Source organism: Sparus aurata, chromosome 9 (assembly GCF_900880675.1).
Source record: "Sparus aurata chromosome 9, fSpaAur1.1, whole genome shotgun sequence".
Lineage (NCBI taxonomy): Eukaryota > Metazoa > Chordata > Actinopteri > Spariformes > Sparidae > Sparus > Sparus aurata.
The window spans coordinates 26,113,054-26,132,084 of NC_044195.1; the positions used below are offsets into that span (position 1 = coordinate 26,113,054).

General features: G+C 40.3%; 1 protein-coding gene across 15 annotated transcripts in view; it reads left to right on the top strand.

Annotated features, from left to right (window-relative positions):
- Window positions 1-19,031, top strand: part of stxbp5l (syntaxin binding protein 5L) — a 144,069-nt gene that overhangs the window by 118,032 nt on the left and 7,006 nt on the right. For 2 of the 15 annotated variants that reach the window (XM_030428851.1, XM_030428853.1), the window contains 5 exons: window positions 888-992; window positions 5,074-5,127; window positions 8,683-8,862; window positions 14,843-14,944; window positions 16,047-16,286. In XM_030428851.1, the coding sequence (XP_030284711.1) occupies window positions 888-992; window positions 5,074-5,127; window positions 8,683-8,862; window positions 14,843-14,944; window positions 16,047-16,286 (681 nt within the window). The remainder of the gene's footprint in view (window positions 1-887; window positions 993-5,073; window positions 5,128-8,682; window positions 8,863-14,842; window positions 14,945-16,046; window positions 16,287-19,031) is intronic. The other 13 variants (XM_030428855.1, XM_030428857.1, XM_030428856.1 and 10 more) reach the window with 8 other exon arrangements.

Here is a 19,031-nt window from a genome sequence, read left to right on the forward strand (position 1 = left end):
TCATACACGCTACAGTGCTGTGTGCTAAGGTGTCTGCTGATATTGAATAACTTCTGGTGTGAGATGTGGAGCATGTTAAGATGCTTAAAACACAGCGTGAAGTTCTGACCCCATGCAGTTAGCGTTCAATGCTACATCTCCGTTCACGGAGCTCTGTATTGGCTGGACCAAATTTGTTCGCGTCTTTGGTACTCGCAAGTCAAGGGTAGCTTGAGCAATGAAGCTGCATGTTTAAATCGACCGAAGTTCTCCTTTAAGTTTCTATCCTTATCATGGCGGATGACTTTTCAACAAATCAGTCGCCTTCATTAAGCATCCATGGAAATGATGGGGTAAATGATCTGCTGTGTGTTTGAAATACATGTATTAAAATGGGTTAAAGGCCTTATTGGGTAGTTGACACAAAGTAGTGGTGTTGTATATTTGGAGGAACAAACTACCTTGGAAGCCTTAACAACACTGGCTTCCTGTATGGTGCTAGAGACAGTAGAAACAATTAAGATAAAAAAGGGTGGATGATGCCAGACCCTGAAGACAGAAACATTTTAATTGTAGTTTGGGTATTGTTTGAAGTATTGGTGACCATGTGTTATCATAGTAGTAGTAGTAGTAGTAGTAGTAGTAGTAGTAGTAGTAGTGGTAGTAGTAGTAGAACTAGCAGTGGTGTTGTTGTTGGTGGTGATAATAATAGTTGTTGTTAAACTTTTGAGTTTCATATTTGTGGTGGAATAGTAACCTTCCTATTAACCCTTTTGTTTTCATAACCTCTCAACTGTTTTCCTTCCTGTTACCTGCAAGTCTCTCTTTTCCCCAGTTCACCCATTGTGTTTGTCTCTCCCCGTTGCCCTGAAAAGTCTGTGTCTGTTCTGTTGGATCTCCTATTCCAGTTCATTACCCAACCTCCCTTCACAATGACCCACGCGTCCTGCCAGAGCCTGTGGCCAGTCTGAGGGCCAGCCACTGCAGTCCAGTCTTTTACTTACTGGACAATGGTAAGAGGAGGGATGTGTCAGATCTCAGCCTCTTCACGGAGTTCTGCTTGTGGTTTTTAACTGTATGGCAGTACTGCAACAGGGGCGGGAGATGGGATAATTGGGTTGTCTTTGGACAGGTGGTTGGTTTGATGTTGCACCTTGCATGCTAACTTTGCTTCCACACTGTGAGCAACACTATAGACATAACACCACCGGTACACCATATAGAGCTACAAAAATGGGGAACTTGGCTTGATTAATTTACTAGCATTTAGTATAAAAGCTGTCTTTGTCAGTTAGCAAAAACAATATATTTTTTAGCTTCCTTGTTGCCCAAGTTTCATTTAAATGAGATCTCCATGGCAGTAACAGAATGACATGTTGACAACAATTCAAAGCTTCCCTGTTTCCAATCAGCTTTATTTTGAGGGTGAATGTCAAAATTAAAACATATCCGTCATCAGCAGTTGATAGAAAATTTGAAACAAAGTATTAGCACTGGCTTGTAGGGTTGTGCTGATACCAATACCAGTATTGGAAATGCCTAGTTATCAGAAACGGGACCCTGCTACTTCCCAGCAGTACCACATACACCTGTGGGCCACTTAACAGATACTATACTTCACAAGTAGCCAATATCCATTAAACGCAAGTAACTTCAAGCACATCCGTAATATGCAGCATATGCAACTTTAGCTGTATAGGCTTATTCGCTGGCTACTAATGTGGTGTGAAATTATGGAGAATCAATATAGGAGTGTGCACAGGTGGCAGGTGGAAAGAGGGTTGTTGTCCTTGTTGCTGCACTGGCTTCTCCTACTGACTTGTAAGCATTTAGCAGTGACAAGGACTATAGTACACAGATACATGGGAATCCCAATTAAGGTGAAAAAACTATGAATATTTAAGACACAATAAAATATATCATTTTCAATGATCACAAGGTTGTAGATACAGTTCTCTACACAAATGCACTCTCGCGCCATGATCGGTCACAACAGAATGACCCGTCAACCAAGTTGCTTGCAGTGTAAACAAGCTGACAAGAACGGTGTTTCTAGGAGTAGACTGTCTGTTGCTGCTGTGTCAATGTGTTCCATGCTTTTGTGCAGACGACTGCTGCTGTTGCATTATCCCTCTGCCCCAGCTGCAGGGGTGGTAGACACAGTAATGTTTGTTGTATGTGCCAGATCTGGGCTTTGAACTTGGATCCTTCATCATTGGGCATTGCTGCAAAGCAGGCTTGGGAAGAGGAAGGGGTTATATTCCAGCTCCTCCTCAGTCACCAGTGCCTCTAGTGCTTCATTCTCTGTGATGTTAACCATTGTGTCTCCAGTGGAACCACACATCTTTGTCACCAAAAGGCAACATGCTTTTTTACTGGACTGTAGCATTTAGAGCTGTCTGTGTGTTTCTGTCTGACAGTGTGTGTGTCAATAAACCCACAACTCTCATTGTGTTGTCATCTCGGCTAACATTCATCACTGTCTTGTCCCTAACTGACTGCATGGTGCCCACTATGTGGCCAGCTGATGTGCTGATAAAAATGACTTCAGCTTGCTTCGTGTGTTTATCAGTGTTGTGGCCTGATCCAGTCCAACACTAGCCCCATTGGTGACCTCAGTGCACTGTATATTCATATGATTCAGTTCCCTATGCAAACCTCAGGAAAAACAACATTATTTTTGGCTTTAGAAATGACAATGGGCCAGTCCCAATGTCCACATTCACAGACTTTCAGGTGTGTTTCCAGTCTACAAGGGCCTAGAGCTGTCCCACTGTCCAATTGTGAAATGCATGAGGGCTCCCTTGCAGACATTCTGCAGACTTTGTTCGATGGAAATACAAAAAGTCCATAAGTCCGTGACTGTCCATTTCATGGGGTTTCGATGGGTTATCGGGGGATCTTGACAATGCTTGAAAAATAACAATGATAATCCAGATTATGGTGCTCCTGAATAGCCTATCTGATTAATTTCATTATTCAATATACAAAGTTTAAACTTAATACTTAAATCACTTAGTTTACACTTATTTTATGTATTAATTAATTCATGGATTGCCTTGAAATCTGGGACAGAACTTAGTTATGTTACTCTTAGGATATGATATATAAGGATATATTGTACAGTTATAACTTGATCCCTAACAGGTCCGGTGTGTAGGCATCTAGCAGTGAGGTTGCAGATTGCAACACATGGCTGAATAGCTGGTAAGACAATAAACCTTTATTTCTTTTCAGTCATCCCTTAGAATTGTGAAAGTGAACACTTAGTGGTCAAATCACAAAGTAACATACAGCCGCTGAGGTCACGAATGGGGCTAGTGTAACATAAACTGTTTTAAGAGTTTTAATATTGTCACGTAAAGGTACCAACAACAAGATACCAGCTTGGAGTTAAAAGCTATTCCAGCTATGAAAAGAAAGCGCATGTTATACAGTAAATAACGATAATATTAATGAAAGTAGACATGTTACAATCATTATTTGGACACAGAAATGTTAATGATGAGTGATGAGTCATAATGATAATCATTAAAGTGGAACCATAGATGCAAAAACACTCCGGAATGAATTGTAACACATGAAGTGTTTGGTTGTTTATTGTTCGTGTTTGCAAAAAACAACCCTCCTGTGTATTTTAATTAAAACAAATTTTATGAAGCATTAATGCAGCCACTGAGCTGTTAAAAAGAGGAGCATGTGTATGCAACAGGTGTATTAGGTGAACATTTCTCATTCATTGTCCCTAACACTGGACATTTTACATGGTTACAGAAGCATCTGGTCTTTACTGTCTGATACACACACACACACACACACACACACACACACACATTAAGAGCTAATCTATTATCCCATTTGCAAGACTAATCTGAATGGCTTTTATTGTTTCTGGAAAAAAATGGAAACAGAAATTCATCGATTGAGAAATTCAATTAGTGAACCATAATTCAACCCTAATTTCCTCTACAAAACAGGAAATATGTTTTTCTTCAACATGACCTTTGATACTGAGCTGCCCACGTTGTCCTTCACAGTAAATGTATGAATGGAATAAACTGCATTACATCACGACATATTCAAGAAAAGCTTTATGATTTTCTCCAGAAGGGCCCCATGTCCTCTGCTGTACTGCTCTCTTTTATTTAACTCTATGGCAGAGGATTGAAACCTGAGTCAACATTTTGTCAAATGAATCATCATTGATGATGATTTCCAGAAATAAAGTGGTCAGAATTAAAAATAATGGAAATTCATGGCCATGTTGTTTTCCCCGTTGTTATGAAATTGATCCAACATCATTTAACCACCATCCCGTGTCTTCCACTTGTGAAGTTAATCATTCAACACAAAGAAACAATTAAATATTGCCTTCTTTTTGAGGGGGAAACGGATTCATAACATCTCAAGTTTGACCTTTGCAGTTTTCTACGTACTGCAAAATGCTTGCAAAATGTTTTAACAAGTTATTTTGTTGCCACCAGTGTCTGACTGTGTTTTGTATTGACACCCTGTGGTGTCACCCTGTTGTTTTTTTTTTTTTATGCCTCCATGTCGGACATCCCAGGCCGTAGAAAATCGTAATTTGGGACATTTTAATGAAACAAAGATTTTACACAGAAGTGATGTATTTCAGTTAGGATCTTTGGTACAGTGAATCCGATTTTAGAGAGTTGGACCCAAGTTTGACAACCAGAATGATTTAAGTATATTCCTCATTCCTTCCTGTAGCCCAACAAGACACTAAGCATTAACAGAAATACTCTGCTTGGTGTGTGAATAACTTGGCCAGAAGTCTACAGGACTAGCCCAGTATAAGGATAATTGATCCTCTGGAGATAGATGGGAACACTGGCCTGGGATAACAATGGAGCATGCATTTTGAAATATGCCTGCCATGTGCAACTGCACCAGTTTGCATGTTCTGGGTCTTTGTTCATTTGAGTGATTTTGATTTTGTTTGGTTTGAGGTCTTTTTTGTTTGTCATTGTTTGACTTAGATTACTCCTTCCTTTTTTTATGATTTCTTTGTTTTTTTTTTTTTTTTATTTGAAGGGATTAACTGGTGCTTTGTTTCCTATTCTTTTGTTTCAGTAAAGGGACCCGGCAGAAAGTTAAGTCTGCCAACAGATCTTAAGACTGATCTTGGTACGGTAGGCGAAAGCCAGCAGTTTATACTTTATTTTCTTTGAGTCCTTTGGTTTCTGCTTTTCTCATGTTTTCCAGGCTTTTATGTTGCTTTAGTAGTTTTTTATTCTCACTCAGAATTTCTTCTTTCAGTTTCCTTGTCACTCTCTACTCCTGCTCAAACAGCCCATGAGACTGTTCGGCTGAAGTGTGTGTCCATTTTGCCCCTTAATGTATTTTGATTTGATTTAAATCTTCTGTATTCATTTCTTCTACATTTTGCAAGTGTTTATAAAGGTGATTTGTAACTCATGCCCATATTTAAATTTGAGATTTTCTCCTGCTTTATCATGATTGGACCATCCTCTGACCTTACACACCCTTTCCTCCATTGACAGCCTTGCTCTACAGTGATTGGATCACTTGCTACCTCTCTCATTGTAACTGGATCATTTCTCTCTTAAACAATCTTTTCTCCATTTTGACTTGATCATCTGTATTGCAGCTACTGAGCCTTCCTCCCATACATTCCTAACTGCTATACATACACATCACAATCTCAGGTTTCCCTTTGCTCTGCTTCTGCAGTGTCACACATGCTTTCTCCTTTAACAACTTCTGCTTCTTCAACACAAAAATGTGCCAGTGTTAATCAATGCGTCATCTAATAACCTTTCTTTATCTGACAGGTGTAATGCTTCTTTTTTTGTAAGGCCTATGTTATATTTGATAGAAACAAGTGTAACTCAGAATATTAACACAAGTTTAAAATGAATCAATGTAAACCTTGGATACCTCATCAGACATCAACACTTCATCATACCTAAATGACTGAATAGGTTGGTTGTTTGCCAATGACTCCCAATTATTCCTGTTACATATATCACAGTTCGCACCAGACCGTCATTGTGGGGTTTGCAGATGGTTAGTTTTAGCCATTAAAACTGCTTGGTTAGGTTTAGGAAAACATTGTGGTTTGGCTTTAAAAAAGTATTACCTTAATTATGTAACCACAGTATAATACCACCTTTCGATTGAAGGGAAGCAAGTGCTTGTTCCAAGCTGGTGCTAGTTCTGGTTCGGAGTTGGTTCAACCTGTGGACCTTTTTTAAAAGCTGTTTGCTTTTCCGTCAACATGAGAGCCTATGTAGAGTTATAGCAATCAGCTACTGTGCAGTATATATCTATAATTTCCCAGCATTGCTAGGAACAACTATGGTGGACTACATCAACATTGACTTTACAAGTCTTGTTGCTGGCTTTGCATTTCAACATTGGCATCCAAAAATGACTGGTCCTCAGACCACTGTTGCTTTAATTTGGTATTCATAGCAAAAATCTTTAGTTTTTTCCTCTAATGGATAAGTCAGAACATGCTTCACTAGGTTTCTAGATATGGCCCTCAGAAGCACTTTTAATCTGTCCTTGGTCATGACAACCCCGCTCCCAGCGCCTGACGTCAGCAGTTCTTTGTTCTAGACCAGCAAAGTGTTGGTGCCGCTCTGGAACCAGTTTTTCTGGCTGAGAGACAGTTCTTCTGGCTGTCGAAATCCAAAGAACTGGTTCCATAGTGGGCACTGGCTCCAAACCAGCACCTGAACTGCCTTGGTCAAAAAGGCTAAGTGACATCATTGACTTTTGGTTTCACAAAAAGCCTCCTTGGTGAAAGTCTTATATTTGATTGACACATCAATCGACCCAAAACTCCTCCATATGTAAACCTTGTTGCTCCTTACACAACTCTACCCAACTTCATCCTTTGCTGCAGTAATGATCACTCCAGCCAAAGGGGTCATCGTCCAACAATAAACTTAAATATGGGTCGTGATAATGGGACGGGTCTGTTAATGAGAGTATTACTCTGTGTGTGTGTGTGTGTGTGTGTGTGTGGGTGTGTGCGCGCGTGTGAGGGTACAGTGCCATTCTTTCTGCTATGTACCAGTTTTCAGCAGAAGATTGCGGGGCGAACGACTTTGTGCATCTCCGTGTGAAATTTGCAATAACATGCAAAAATATTTCAGGACAGCTACTGTACACAGCAGTGTCATCATTTGGCTCGGGTATTGGTTGGCCCAATATCGCCTGCGGTTTTCAATCGCTTCATTGCCTCAATCCGTCCTGCTGTGAAACTGGGCGATTGTTGCACGCGGACTGGGTGGCACCCTGGAGTTTTTCATCTTCACTTTGAAATTGCATCATTTGTGCATCAACTGGCTGAAAAGGAGACTTGATGTGATAGACTTATTTTCAGTCCCAAATACTAAGAGGACAGTGACAAGTCAAGACTGTCTCGTGTTTTTGCTAATTAGCACACTGTTGATTATCCTCTTGCTCCATGAGTCCATTCTTAGGAGAATATCAGAGAGGAAAAAAAAAATAAACTTGCTGTCAACCCCAAATTGTCTTAGCTTTGATTTGACTGCCACAGGGAAGTCATAAAAGAAAAGGGCACTGCCAAACATCTCTCAAGACAAGTGCGAATGAGAGCATTCGGGCAGGGGTATCATGAAGCTGTTTATTACAGCTGTCTCCGCAGCTTTTTACTTTTGCCGACCTAACAGCAGGCAATAAAGGAACCGCAAAGTGCACCCAATCCACACAATCCCACTTTGCTTCCTTTTGTCTCGTTAATAAGGTTTGGCTCTAAACAAATCATTTTGCCCACACACACAAGCATCGTACATTAAGTAAGGACAAAGCTTCCGACAAACTCAGTCCCAGAGGGGAGGCCATTTAAGGCTACAATTCCAGAAGGTAAAGTGCTTCCTGTCAACACTATCTGTAGCTGATTGTGTGGCCCGGCCAACTAAGCTGGATTACTGGTTTGCATTGCAATTAAAAAGCAGATATGAGATTTTATTTTTTTCTGTTCTATTTCTGTTTCTTTGATCTTCCCTTTTTGCAATAGCCAGTGATGTCATGAATCTTCTGATCATAAAAAAACAGTTTCTTCCGGAAACAAGGTTTTCCAGCAATTCAAAAAGGAACAAAAAGAAACAAACAAAGTGGAGATGAAACAAGCCTGTTTTTGTTTCTTTTGATTTTCATATCTTTTTACCTGGCACAGACTGACTGAAACTGCACTCACAATTTGCCTCTGCATTTTCCTCTCTTTTCTGTTGCCCCAGCATCTCTTTCTTCTCCCTGCACATACTTACTACCACTATCCAGCCCTTTTTCACTCACTCTCACTTTCCCTTTCTCCCTCACTACCATCTTTCTTTTTGAAAATCTGATTTTCAACATCGGCTTGCTCCTCTTACGCGGCAAAAATATCCATCTTCATAGGTCATGAAGTCTAATATTGAGTTGCAGTATCACATCAGAATTAAACGAAAAGCAAAATCTCTAAATAGGGTGAGAAAACATCAGCTATTTATTTGATAGAGAAAAACAAGCATTATGAATAAGTAAAATTCTCCCCTTCATTTGCAGATTTCTTGATTGAATTAGATGTCAGTGCTCATTATTCGACTAAGTGACTATTGAAGATGAATATTGCAGCAGTGGATTAGAATGTTTGACAGTTTTATTTCCCTCTTTGTGTTGTTTGCTAATGCTTTGCCGTTGTTACAGATCATGTCAATGGACATTGCACTAGCCCCACCTCCCAGCCGTGCTCGGCGGGGAAGCCTCGCGTCCCGATGGGTCCTGAGGGGCCACGGCTTACACGCAGAGGCCCTGGCCGACCGCCCTTCCGCAAGGCCCAGTCCGCTGCTTGCATGGAGATCTCTTTGCCTGTGTCCCACACTGAAGGTGTGTGCTTGACTTCCCAACTCCCATCCCCTTAACCTCTTTAACATACCCTCCCTCCCAACAAGTGCATGCCATCCTCTAACCCTGGGGTAAGTAGATTAAGGCCTGATACATTATTAACACAAGGCAAACAAATGCTAATGCAAGTTAGCAGCATAAAAACCTAAATCATGCTTTAGTTTCCAGCAGCATATACTGCAGGGAAACTGACAATCAAAGGTTCACAGATGGGTATATACATATACCATCAATAATGATGAATAATAATATACCTCAATAATGTTAACAGATAACTCAGCAGCTTGCATTAGCATCACCTTTCAGCATTTGGACAACAGGTTCTGCTTCTATTGAATGCAAGAAAAAGTCCTTGCATCGTGTCCCTTAACACTTGTGTTGACTATGTCCCAGGCCTGAAGGTTGGTGCAATATTACTGTTTTTGTTTTAAACAATTGATTTTTACTTCTCCAGTACCTTTCTTACTTGTTTTTTTTTCTACTTTGCATAAAAAATGCTACTTAATTTACTAATGAATCATAGTATGTATTTGTTAAGTAAAGTAAGCTTTTCTGCATTTTTTCAGTTAATTATTTTCTGTCTTTCAAGACTATGTTTTGTTTAAGACTATGTAACAGAGCACACCTGAGATTAATGTGATGTATGTGGCCACACCTCAACTTCTCTTAATCCAAAGAACTTTAAACCACAGGAAACATTACATCAGTCTTGATTTAGTTTATGTTTTATTTGGTTTTGTTTTGTTCTTGAAGTATCCCATTTCAGAAAACACACATGAAATAGGGGAACAAGTAGTACAAGCCTGATTTGCTGTCTGGCATTTTGACATTCTCATTGACAAATCTGACATTTATTTTCTTCCATTTGAAGTCTTTTTATTCAAACCCTGACATCAACCTGCATCATCTAAAAATTGATTGACCCAGCAGGCTGTGTGTTTGTGTATGTATGTGTGTGTGTGTACATAAGTCTATGTGTGTGATAGAAACAGAGTGTGAGCATTTGTGGGTGTGTAATTATGTCTCTGTGTTTATGTATTTACGATGCCAACAGGTTTATTTTTTTTGACTATAACTTGCTGAGCTGATTTAAGCCAAAGTCCCTCTGCAGGCTGTGATAAATCAGCTTTCAATATTTAACTTTGTTGTTTCTTGAAGATTTGATTACTATTTCAAAAGAAGCGTGGCTCATGTTTAAGGCTTGTTGATGGGTATATTTTTGTTTCCTGTTCTTACACGACAACTGACAGCCAAAGAAAAAACAAAAAAGTAGATAAAAGAACGTGCTGTCAAGTAAGGACTTTAACTGACACTCCCGGCAGCGTAATTTTAAGATATTGACCTCAGATCTGACACAGAAAAATGGCCAGCATTGTGTGTCAACATTTAATTACACAGTGTTTATGAAATCTTGCGCTTAGTCTGTCACTGCCAGGTGACAGACATCTAGACGCCAAAGCACGGCATTGATTGTTTTGAATAAACAAGGTCCTCCCACTCAGACATCTTAACAGGACTCCTGACATTCTCTTTTTCATGTTGGACATTTTATTTCCCTATTTTACCCTCACAATCGCTACCCCAATTGGAGATCAAAAACAGAATGCAGTCGTTTGTAAATGCACTATGTTTACAGACGACAGTTTTACAAAGTGTTTCCAAGACCATGTAGTGATATCCTTTATAACTATTAAATGGTGAACCTCACCACATCTTTGTTTCCCCTATTTTTGAGCTTCTGCTTTTCTCAGTCTTTTGTTGCCTCTGTTCCAAGTACTTGGAAACGTGTCGCTGGCGTCAGATTCAGAATCAGCATATATTTACAAAAATCAATGAAGCTGAAGTGAAACATTCATTGTATTGTATTGTTTTCCTTGCTTGTAGATTTTTTGCTAAAGTAGAAAATGCCAAAGGGAAATATTACTAGACATGTCAGGTGGTGAACTCAATTGAAACCTTTAAAATAATTTACATCGCTGATACTGTAGATATAATAAAGGACATTGGCCAAAGAGCATGCAGTTTTGAGAAGCTGTTCATCCTTAAAAAGTGACAGACATGATGATTGGCCCTCGTGCACCACCAGCACTGCATTGCCTTCAAACAGTGCAGGTGCATCATGGATATATAAACTTGTAAACTAAAGGAGAGAACTCTTCATAAAGCTTGGGCTGTGATGGCTGCTCGCTCATGGTCCAGCCAGTATTTGCTTTCAGTCAGGCTCTGTCAGATCAACAGAAAGCCAAGGCTAATCTCTCCATAGGAGACTCAACACTGTGACAGTTCCCAAAATATCACAGTTACTGAACCCACCTCTGCACGCACATCAGGCAAAAACACACGCGACTGCAAATGTTGGCAGCTGAAAAATAAGAGCATGCTCCTAAATGTTTCCTAAAGTTATGAAGCTAAATAACAAAGATAAGGTGCATGTTGTGTCACGGTTGACCATTTTACACCAATTTTGCAAGTGCATTCACACTGCCATCTTCATCAACCTCATTATACAGTAGTGACCTGCAGAGCCGAGGGGGAAGCAGTTTTTCATTAGCATAAGCTGAATGTTTTATTAAAGCCTGAGCTACAGCTGCTTTATCAACCAAACTGATGAAAACGATGGCAGAAACTGCTTTGTTTCTGCCCTCAGTTGGTTCATAACCTCTAAAATATCCGGAATAAACTTTTTACAGACTTCTTGATTAATTTAACAGTAAATTTTGAATAAGGATTTAGCAAGGCACCTGCTTGACATTTAATGTAAGAAAAGATAACATCTCTCATACAGGTGGACAGAGAATGATGTACCTGCTTGGCCCAGCAGACTTAGTCACTGACTGAGTAGTTTTGTGTGGCATCCTAACCCCAGGCTGTGTCAGCACATCATTGTTATTTGTAGGCATGGAAGATAAGATAAGTACTTTAGTAGGGGTTTGGTACCATTATTATGGCCATTATAGACCAATGTGCGACAACCTAGACCTGCCAAATGAGGACTAAACCTAAAGTTTATTCAAAAAGTAATTGTCAATTAAAGAAAAGTTATTGATTATCAATTTGTGTTATTATTTCAAGCCTGACCGCCATATTTCAGTTCATGCTGCATGTAAGCAGCTAGCAGAGTAAAAAACAATACAAAAACAAACATCTGAATGGGAGTGTCTGAGAACGATACTAAAGAATCACGAGCATGATAACCACCCCACTTCTGAGGGCCTTAGTGGTGGACAGTATCCTCCTGCTCTTATAGTGTAGTATTTGACATGACAACTGGGTATTTTGTCTTTCACTAGAAGTGCATGTCTGTGTAGAAAAAAATGTTAGACAGGCACTCTGATCATCTCACAGCCAATGCACTAAGTCCACGAGATCCAGTTTTATCCCCCCCAAAATCCTTCAAACGAGATCTTTAGCTATCCCCATTTTTGACAAGTCTGTCCAATAACTCCTTTGGATGTCATTGGATGAATCTTTTTTTTTTATTTGGGCAACCTCTCTAGCTGAAATGTATCAAGAAATGACAAAATGTAGGGGCCTGTGTCCACGTGACTTTTCTCACTGGTGAAAAGTGCTAGTAGAGCGTCTGAATGCACTGGGATGAAGCGCTTGCACTCAGGTTTATTTTGATTGACATTAGCAAACGCTATGGTAACAGAGGGTTGATTACACAGCCAACAACTAGTTGACAATGTGCAAGGTGAAAAAAGCACAACAATCACTGCAACATTAAGTGTCGGCTGATCTGCTCAAACAAACAGGCTTTTCTGTCTCCGGTCACGGGGCCTAAAAGGCAACTTGCTGTGAGGTTTTAGATAACATTTTAGTTCACCTTTCAGATTCTTTGGCACATCTGTTCTGGATCAGTCAATAAAAATATTCCCGTTCTGTCGTACATGACACTGCGGTACTCTATGTGGCAATATAAGCTTAGAAACAGAAGCAGCACGTTATGATAAGATGGAATATACAGAAATAACTATTTAGGATTTATTTTTGTTGCTGTGTTTTTATATAATCGCTGATCTGAGTATTTCAAGTTAAATGTTCTGCAGTTCTTCTTTATCTTGAAACAGATAAAATGACATACTATAATTTGTTTTAAACCACAAGTGAGACATATAATTCACTAAGAGACGCATGTGATAAGGAAGAATGTCATTGAATATCTTCGTCTGCAGCTGCTAAAAGTGAGTTTATTGAGGTTACTTTCCGTCGCCTATTCTCTATCCGTTTCCTACATTTGGCACTGTTGTTTATCCATTGCACTGGGTTACCACAGTGAAGAGCCAGCAGGATCACTGGAATAATTAAAGGTCAACAAGCAGTGCGAGAGATGAGGCCGATGTTAATGAGGCCTGCATGCCAGGAGGAGGAAACAGAGGAGGGAAATGGCAGGGGAAGCCAGACTCGGTGTACAGTAAACATTTCCATACCTCCCATCTTCGTTAGGTGGCACACCTATTAAATATTGAAGCACCGTTGGATTTGCAGGTGAGGTCGGCAGCATTTTGTTCAAAAACAAGGGTTACAAATTTTGTGAATTAAAATATAATTAAGTATGAACCACATATTTTAGTAAAAGAGGCAGTAATAGAATACATTTCCTTGCACCATGGCACAGAGCTGTGGTGACTCAGTGACTACCTGGACAGATGCAGAAGTGTCTTTCAAAAGACGCTCGAGTCCACACCCACACATGCCTACGTCCATGTTTGACTGCAAGGGAAAAATCCAAATGCCAGAGCAGTTGACTTAATATTTTCTGGCTTTTTGATGGAAGATGTCCCTGTTGACTCTATGAAATATTTCACAAACGTATCCTAATTGTTAAATGTTACACTTTGAGCTCAAAGATTTCTTAATTCCCAATTAAGCACCCAATTCATTTTTTGAAAACCTGATAGATCTATCATATGCTTTGACTGGCATTAATCCTTGCACAAAGCATTGGTGGTACACAGGCTGAGTTAAGCCTTGTCTCCAGGTGTCTGTCCTCGTCTCTCTGCACTGTGTGTGGGTGTATGTGCATGTACCTCTGTTAAAATCTGGCACCTTGTATGTCTCACTGCTTCAGATTGTCTGTTTCTCCTTATCTCCTCCCTGACACTGCCTCGCCTGCCTCTAGCTCCCTGTAAGGCCCCCCCAGGGGTCCCTGTGTCCTGTCAGAGTACCACTGTGCCTGACTTTCATTAGCCAGCGCCCCACAGGCTCTGTCACACAGCGTAAACACACTCCAGCGACACACGGCCAAACTGAGTTGCCACGGAGTCTCAGGGCTATTTTGTCTACGTGGCTGCCAGCATTATCGTACAGCATTGTCGTCATGACACCAAATATACTGATGCTGTTTTGGTACTGTGGTGAACAAGAAAAAAAAAATAATACACCAAACAGTACTTTGGAGGAGTTGTCATGTCAGTTTTGTAGTGAATTGATTGTGTCTTTCTGTAAACTTGGATCAACTGTAACAATATCAGCTGTATCAAAAATGTTGGTTGTCTCGCAACAGTGCTGTACGGTAGCTCTATACCGACCACGCTGGAATGCATGTAGGTATGTTATACCAGATGTATTCATATCATTCAAAGCGCAGAAACCTGCTACTCTTGCCAACAGCATTTAGCCGAGCAGATGGTGCTGAAAAAAGGTTCTAGAGAGAAGGTGGATGAACGAGTAGAGGTTGTGTGGCCACCAGAAACATAGGCGACGGTCTCTCTGTCTGTATGTATTTGAAGCAATCTCTCCACACTCAGTTGCATCTTTCTCTTTTTTTTTCCTTTCTTTCATTCTCTGGTACCGCTGTTCATCTGTCCGTCTCGTCTATGTATATATTTGGCTGGATGGCTGTGTGTGTTTGTGTCTGTGGGGGTGGGTGTGGGTGTGTGTGTGTGTGTGTGTGTGTATTCTCTGGGGCATGGTGGGGTGTGGTTGTTATATGCGGTTCATGTTGTGGGGGCACAAGTAGGTTATGCATCCAGGAGGGCAATGCTTCAGCAGTTACACGGAGTCACTATGTACTCCCACGACGAGCACCACACCAGCGCCCCCTACTGCTGGAGTGAGAGAGGTAAGGGGGCTTCGGCCACAAAGCCATCAACTGATGTCCTCCTGCTTATTATACGTCCGTCCGTCCGTCCGTCTGTCCGTCAGTCAGTCAGTATGTCAGTCAGTCCTGTGGTCGTTGAAAACATGCCCAGAACCGGTTGCTCTTTTCCTGATGTGTAGGAGGTGGGTAATGGCATATTTATAGCAGTGACCACAGCATACATTTTTACATACAGTACCCTGTATATTCCAGACAGTCTTTGTTTTTTGGGTTTTTATTTGGTTCTCATAATGGCTGCAAAAAAAACCTGAACATTTGTCAAACTTTTCTTCATTTTAGCCTGACATGTGTATGCTGGGCTTTCACCCCCATCTGTAGTTACATAAAGTCTGCACTCTGTGTAGCATGAGGCATTGAAGCACAGTCCTGCACATCGCCTGGCTCTGAATAATTCAGAAAGGCAGCAATACAGAAATACTTTTATGATGGAGGCTTTAAGTACACAATGAAGGACCTGAATGGGTAGCACTCAAACAGAGTTAAAGGAGTTTTTTCGAATTTGCAACTGCCAGTAAGTGTGTGTGTGCACATTTCATCTGTAAATATATGTATTTATAATGTGTGTGTGTGTGTGTGTGTAAACACAAGAAGTGTATCCGAGTGTGTCACTAGGCCACGCTGAAGTGAGTGAAAACCAGTGCACTCTTAGTGAAACAACAACAGAAGTGTGTGTTTGTGTGTGTGTGCGTGTGTGTGTACAGTTGTCACTTTACACACTATACTTCTCAGGTTATCACATCTTTTCAGTGGCATTTTCTTATTTGTTCCAGTGTTCTACATCACATACAATCTGCCGACAAATCATAAATGACCTTTAGAATACCTGCGCCGCACTTCTTTTCACTGCTACCTTTTCCTTTTTAACCGCTTGTCCTCTCACACCGCCATTCTTTCTTCTTTGTCCACCACATTGCTATTTGCTTCCGCGACTTCTGCAACTCTGCCTTTCTCTTTCTTGTTTTCTCTTTCTCCCCTTTCCTGTTTTGCCATCACTTCACGTCTCTCTCCTCCTGCATCGTTTCTGCCTGTGCCGTGCTTCTGTGTTTGACGGCTGCTGCTACAGAGAGTCGCGAAAACTCCTTCAGCCGCTCACGCAGCTCCAGTGTGTCCAGCATTGACCGGGACACGAAAGAAGCTATTACCACACTGCAGTTCGGAGAGTCCTACGGCCGCAAGAACGACGCCGTGCCCACCCCATGTCTGTGGGTGGGCACCAGCTTAGGCGTGGTGCTGCTCATACCAATGTCCATTCCCACTGACCAGGAGGAGAGGATGGAGGAACCTGTGACCATTGGCCCCAGTGGTAAGTCCTAGTCATAACAACCTTACAGAGGTCCTGGCAACACTTCATTTAAATAGGGTGTGCATAAGACTGACATTAATGAGTCATTATAAATGATTTTATGACTGTTTAGTTGAGTAACATTTGGTCAGTTATACAACTTTTAATGTTAAGTTGACATTGTTTGAGATGTTTTTGCTATGACAACCTGACATCAACCCCGACAACATAACTTGTCATATACCTGTCAAAGCAGGCTTTATTATCAAACTTAAAGGTTTTATCGATAACATTCATAAACTAAATGTGGCATTCCATCTCTTCACTCCCATTACATTTACGTCACAGCACATTGTTTTATCAGATCAAAATGTTTCCAATACAGTTCCATTAAAGGCGTTCATATCTAATAAATCTATTGAAGGGCTTAAAACTGCTTTCAGCCTTGTCAGCAGCAACAATCAAGACAGATACATAATAATTTGAAAGTGAAGGAAGGAAGACATTAAGCACAGCAAAAAAGACCATCAGTTACATTGTTATTTTAATTTGACACTCATTTTAGTTCTATTTCTTTGCTTCAACAATGAAACCTCTGAATTGCATGTTCAATTATGTGTGTATCTCTTTAATTGAAATTCTCTCCTCACATGTGGTTTTGAAGCTGTGATAATAGGTTTTATGCTCCACATAACAGACAGAAAGCCTAGTGTGGATTTTCAATGTTTGAATGTGCTTGATGGAAGTAGCAAAAAGGTAGTGCACTTCATGTTCTCAATTTCCCTGTTTTTTTAACCATTTGTGATGAAACCTCGGTTTGGAATATAATGAAGCCTCTCTTAACTGCCAGCCTAGCTCAAAATGGTGTTCAGTATCATCAGCACAAAATGTCCAGACTACATTTGCTAGAAGCAATTTCAGGTATTTTATATATGACAAAGGTTTAATCAACAAAACAAACATTAAGTAATCTTGTACTTTGCAGCTAAAGTGTACACTGGGTGGTTTATGTGAGCTTTTTCCTGAAAACAGCTGCCGGCTACATCTTGAGCAGACTAATTAGCCTTTTTTCTTTTCCATATTACAGTGAGGTAAACTAGCAGTTTCACAAAGAATGATAGGTACCCTTTGAACACTTTGAAAACGCTCATCTAAGTGCAGAAACATTAGCTCTCATTTCAGTTCCCCTTATATTTTTCACAGAAATCATCTACTGAGACGTATGACAAAGTGCAATGTTGATGCAACACAAGGCTTTTAAGATAAGAGCAGGTAATTACCTGAGGATCCAAGTGCACTGTGTTAAGCTGTTTGACCAGCATTTGAAAGCTCAGCTCTCCCCTGGTCTTACTCATACTTCAATGCTTTTAAAACCTTATTTATTTCAATTAGTGGGACAAGATCCTGTATTGACTTCCGTCTGTAGGCAGATCAAGGACAGATTTGGCAACCATATTGTGTTTGCACTTTGAATAAACAAGACTGAGACACTCAGAAATGTATTACCAGTGCAGAATCCCTGCTGTGAGAGGAAAAGGGTCTCTCCTACTCAGAGTAAAAAAACATCAATAGACCAAAACATCCAGCCCTTTGAAGCCGCAGTTGTTTTGTTGAGATTGAACAAAAGATTCAAGCCTATTACTGGAAGGTCATAGATTCAGTTCCAAGGGAAAATTGAAGAAGAGAGAAGCAACTTTTGTTGAACTCTTCCCTTGTGATCTCAAAGTGCTCCAGTGGATCTCCATTGATAGAAGATGCTTTCTGCAGGAAGATTTAATATTTGCCAAAAATGTCATCAAACTCCAGCTTATATGTTAGTGATGGTTTACTTATAAGCTAATGGTAGATGACAGGTCACAGTAGGCTCCTAACTGTGTATGTGAACCGCTTTGGTATAGGATGACAATGAATGATAATGAGCACTGATTGGACGTTTTTACAAACTATGGGTATCAGTCTAACTTTGCTCCAAGAAAGGCAGATGAAGTGGTACATCATCGATTTACACATTTATTTATGTTGTGACCTCTCTAAACATAAGGCTCCACTAGAGAGAGGAACATGCAAAGGACACCTTGACACATCTCAAATGGAAAACACACAAGATTTCTTAATTTATTTATTTTGTGTTTTTTTAAGAATAACCACCATGCCTAAAGAGCAACACAAAATAAACAAAGGGGGTTGGCAAAAAAGAGAAAAAGATGAGGAAGCTACTGAGCCAGCTGTGCAGTGGACCACTGTGGTCCCTAACCTACCTAAAGAAAAGAATCAAACTGCAACCAAACAAAACCCAATAAATGGACTACAAGTGATTTTAAGCCCAAACTAAAATCCCAACATTATGAATAAAACGCTTGGGGAGAAAAATCTGCGTTGCCTGCTGTCTGGTGTGCACAGGTGTGAGAAGGTACACCCGCTGCTCCACACTTCACACTGCCCCACCTGGCCTCCCTAAACAGTAATTGTTTGCAGGTGCTCTGAGGAAAACAAGCAGGGGGAAGAATGAAAACAAAAAACAAACACAAAAACACACCAACTTAAGCAGTGTGCAGTCTGTTTTATATAGGGCCACATGTAACAACTTAGATGACTATTCTTTCAGTTTGATGTTCAGTGTTCCAGAACTATTTAAGTTTAATTACTTGGACTTCGATCAGTTAAAGAGTTGAACCCAGTTTCTAAGAAGGTCAGTGCCTTTTTTTTTTCTTCTTGACGGCAATCGTATCACTATTTCCTGCCCCAAACTTACTTTATCATTATTTT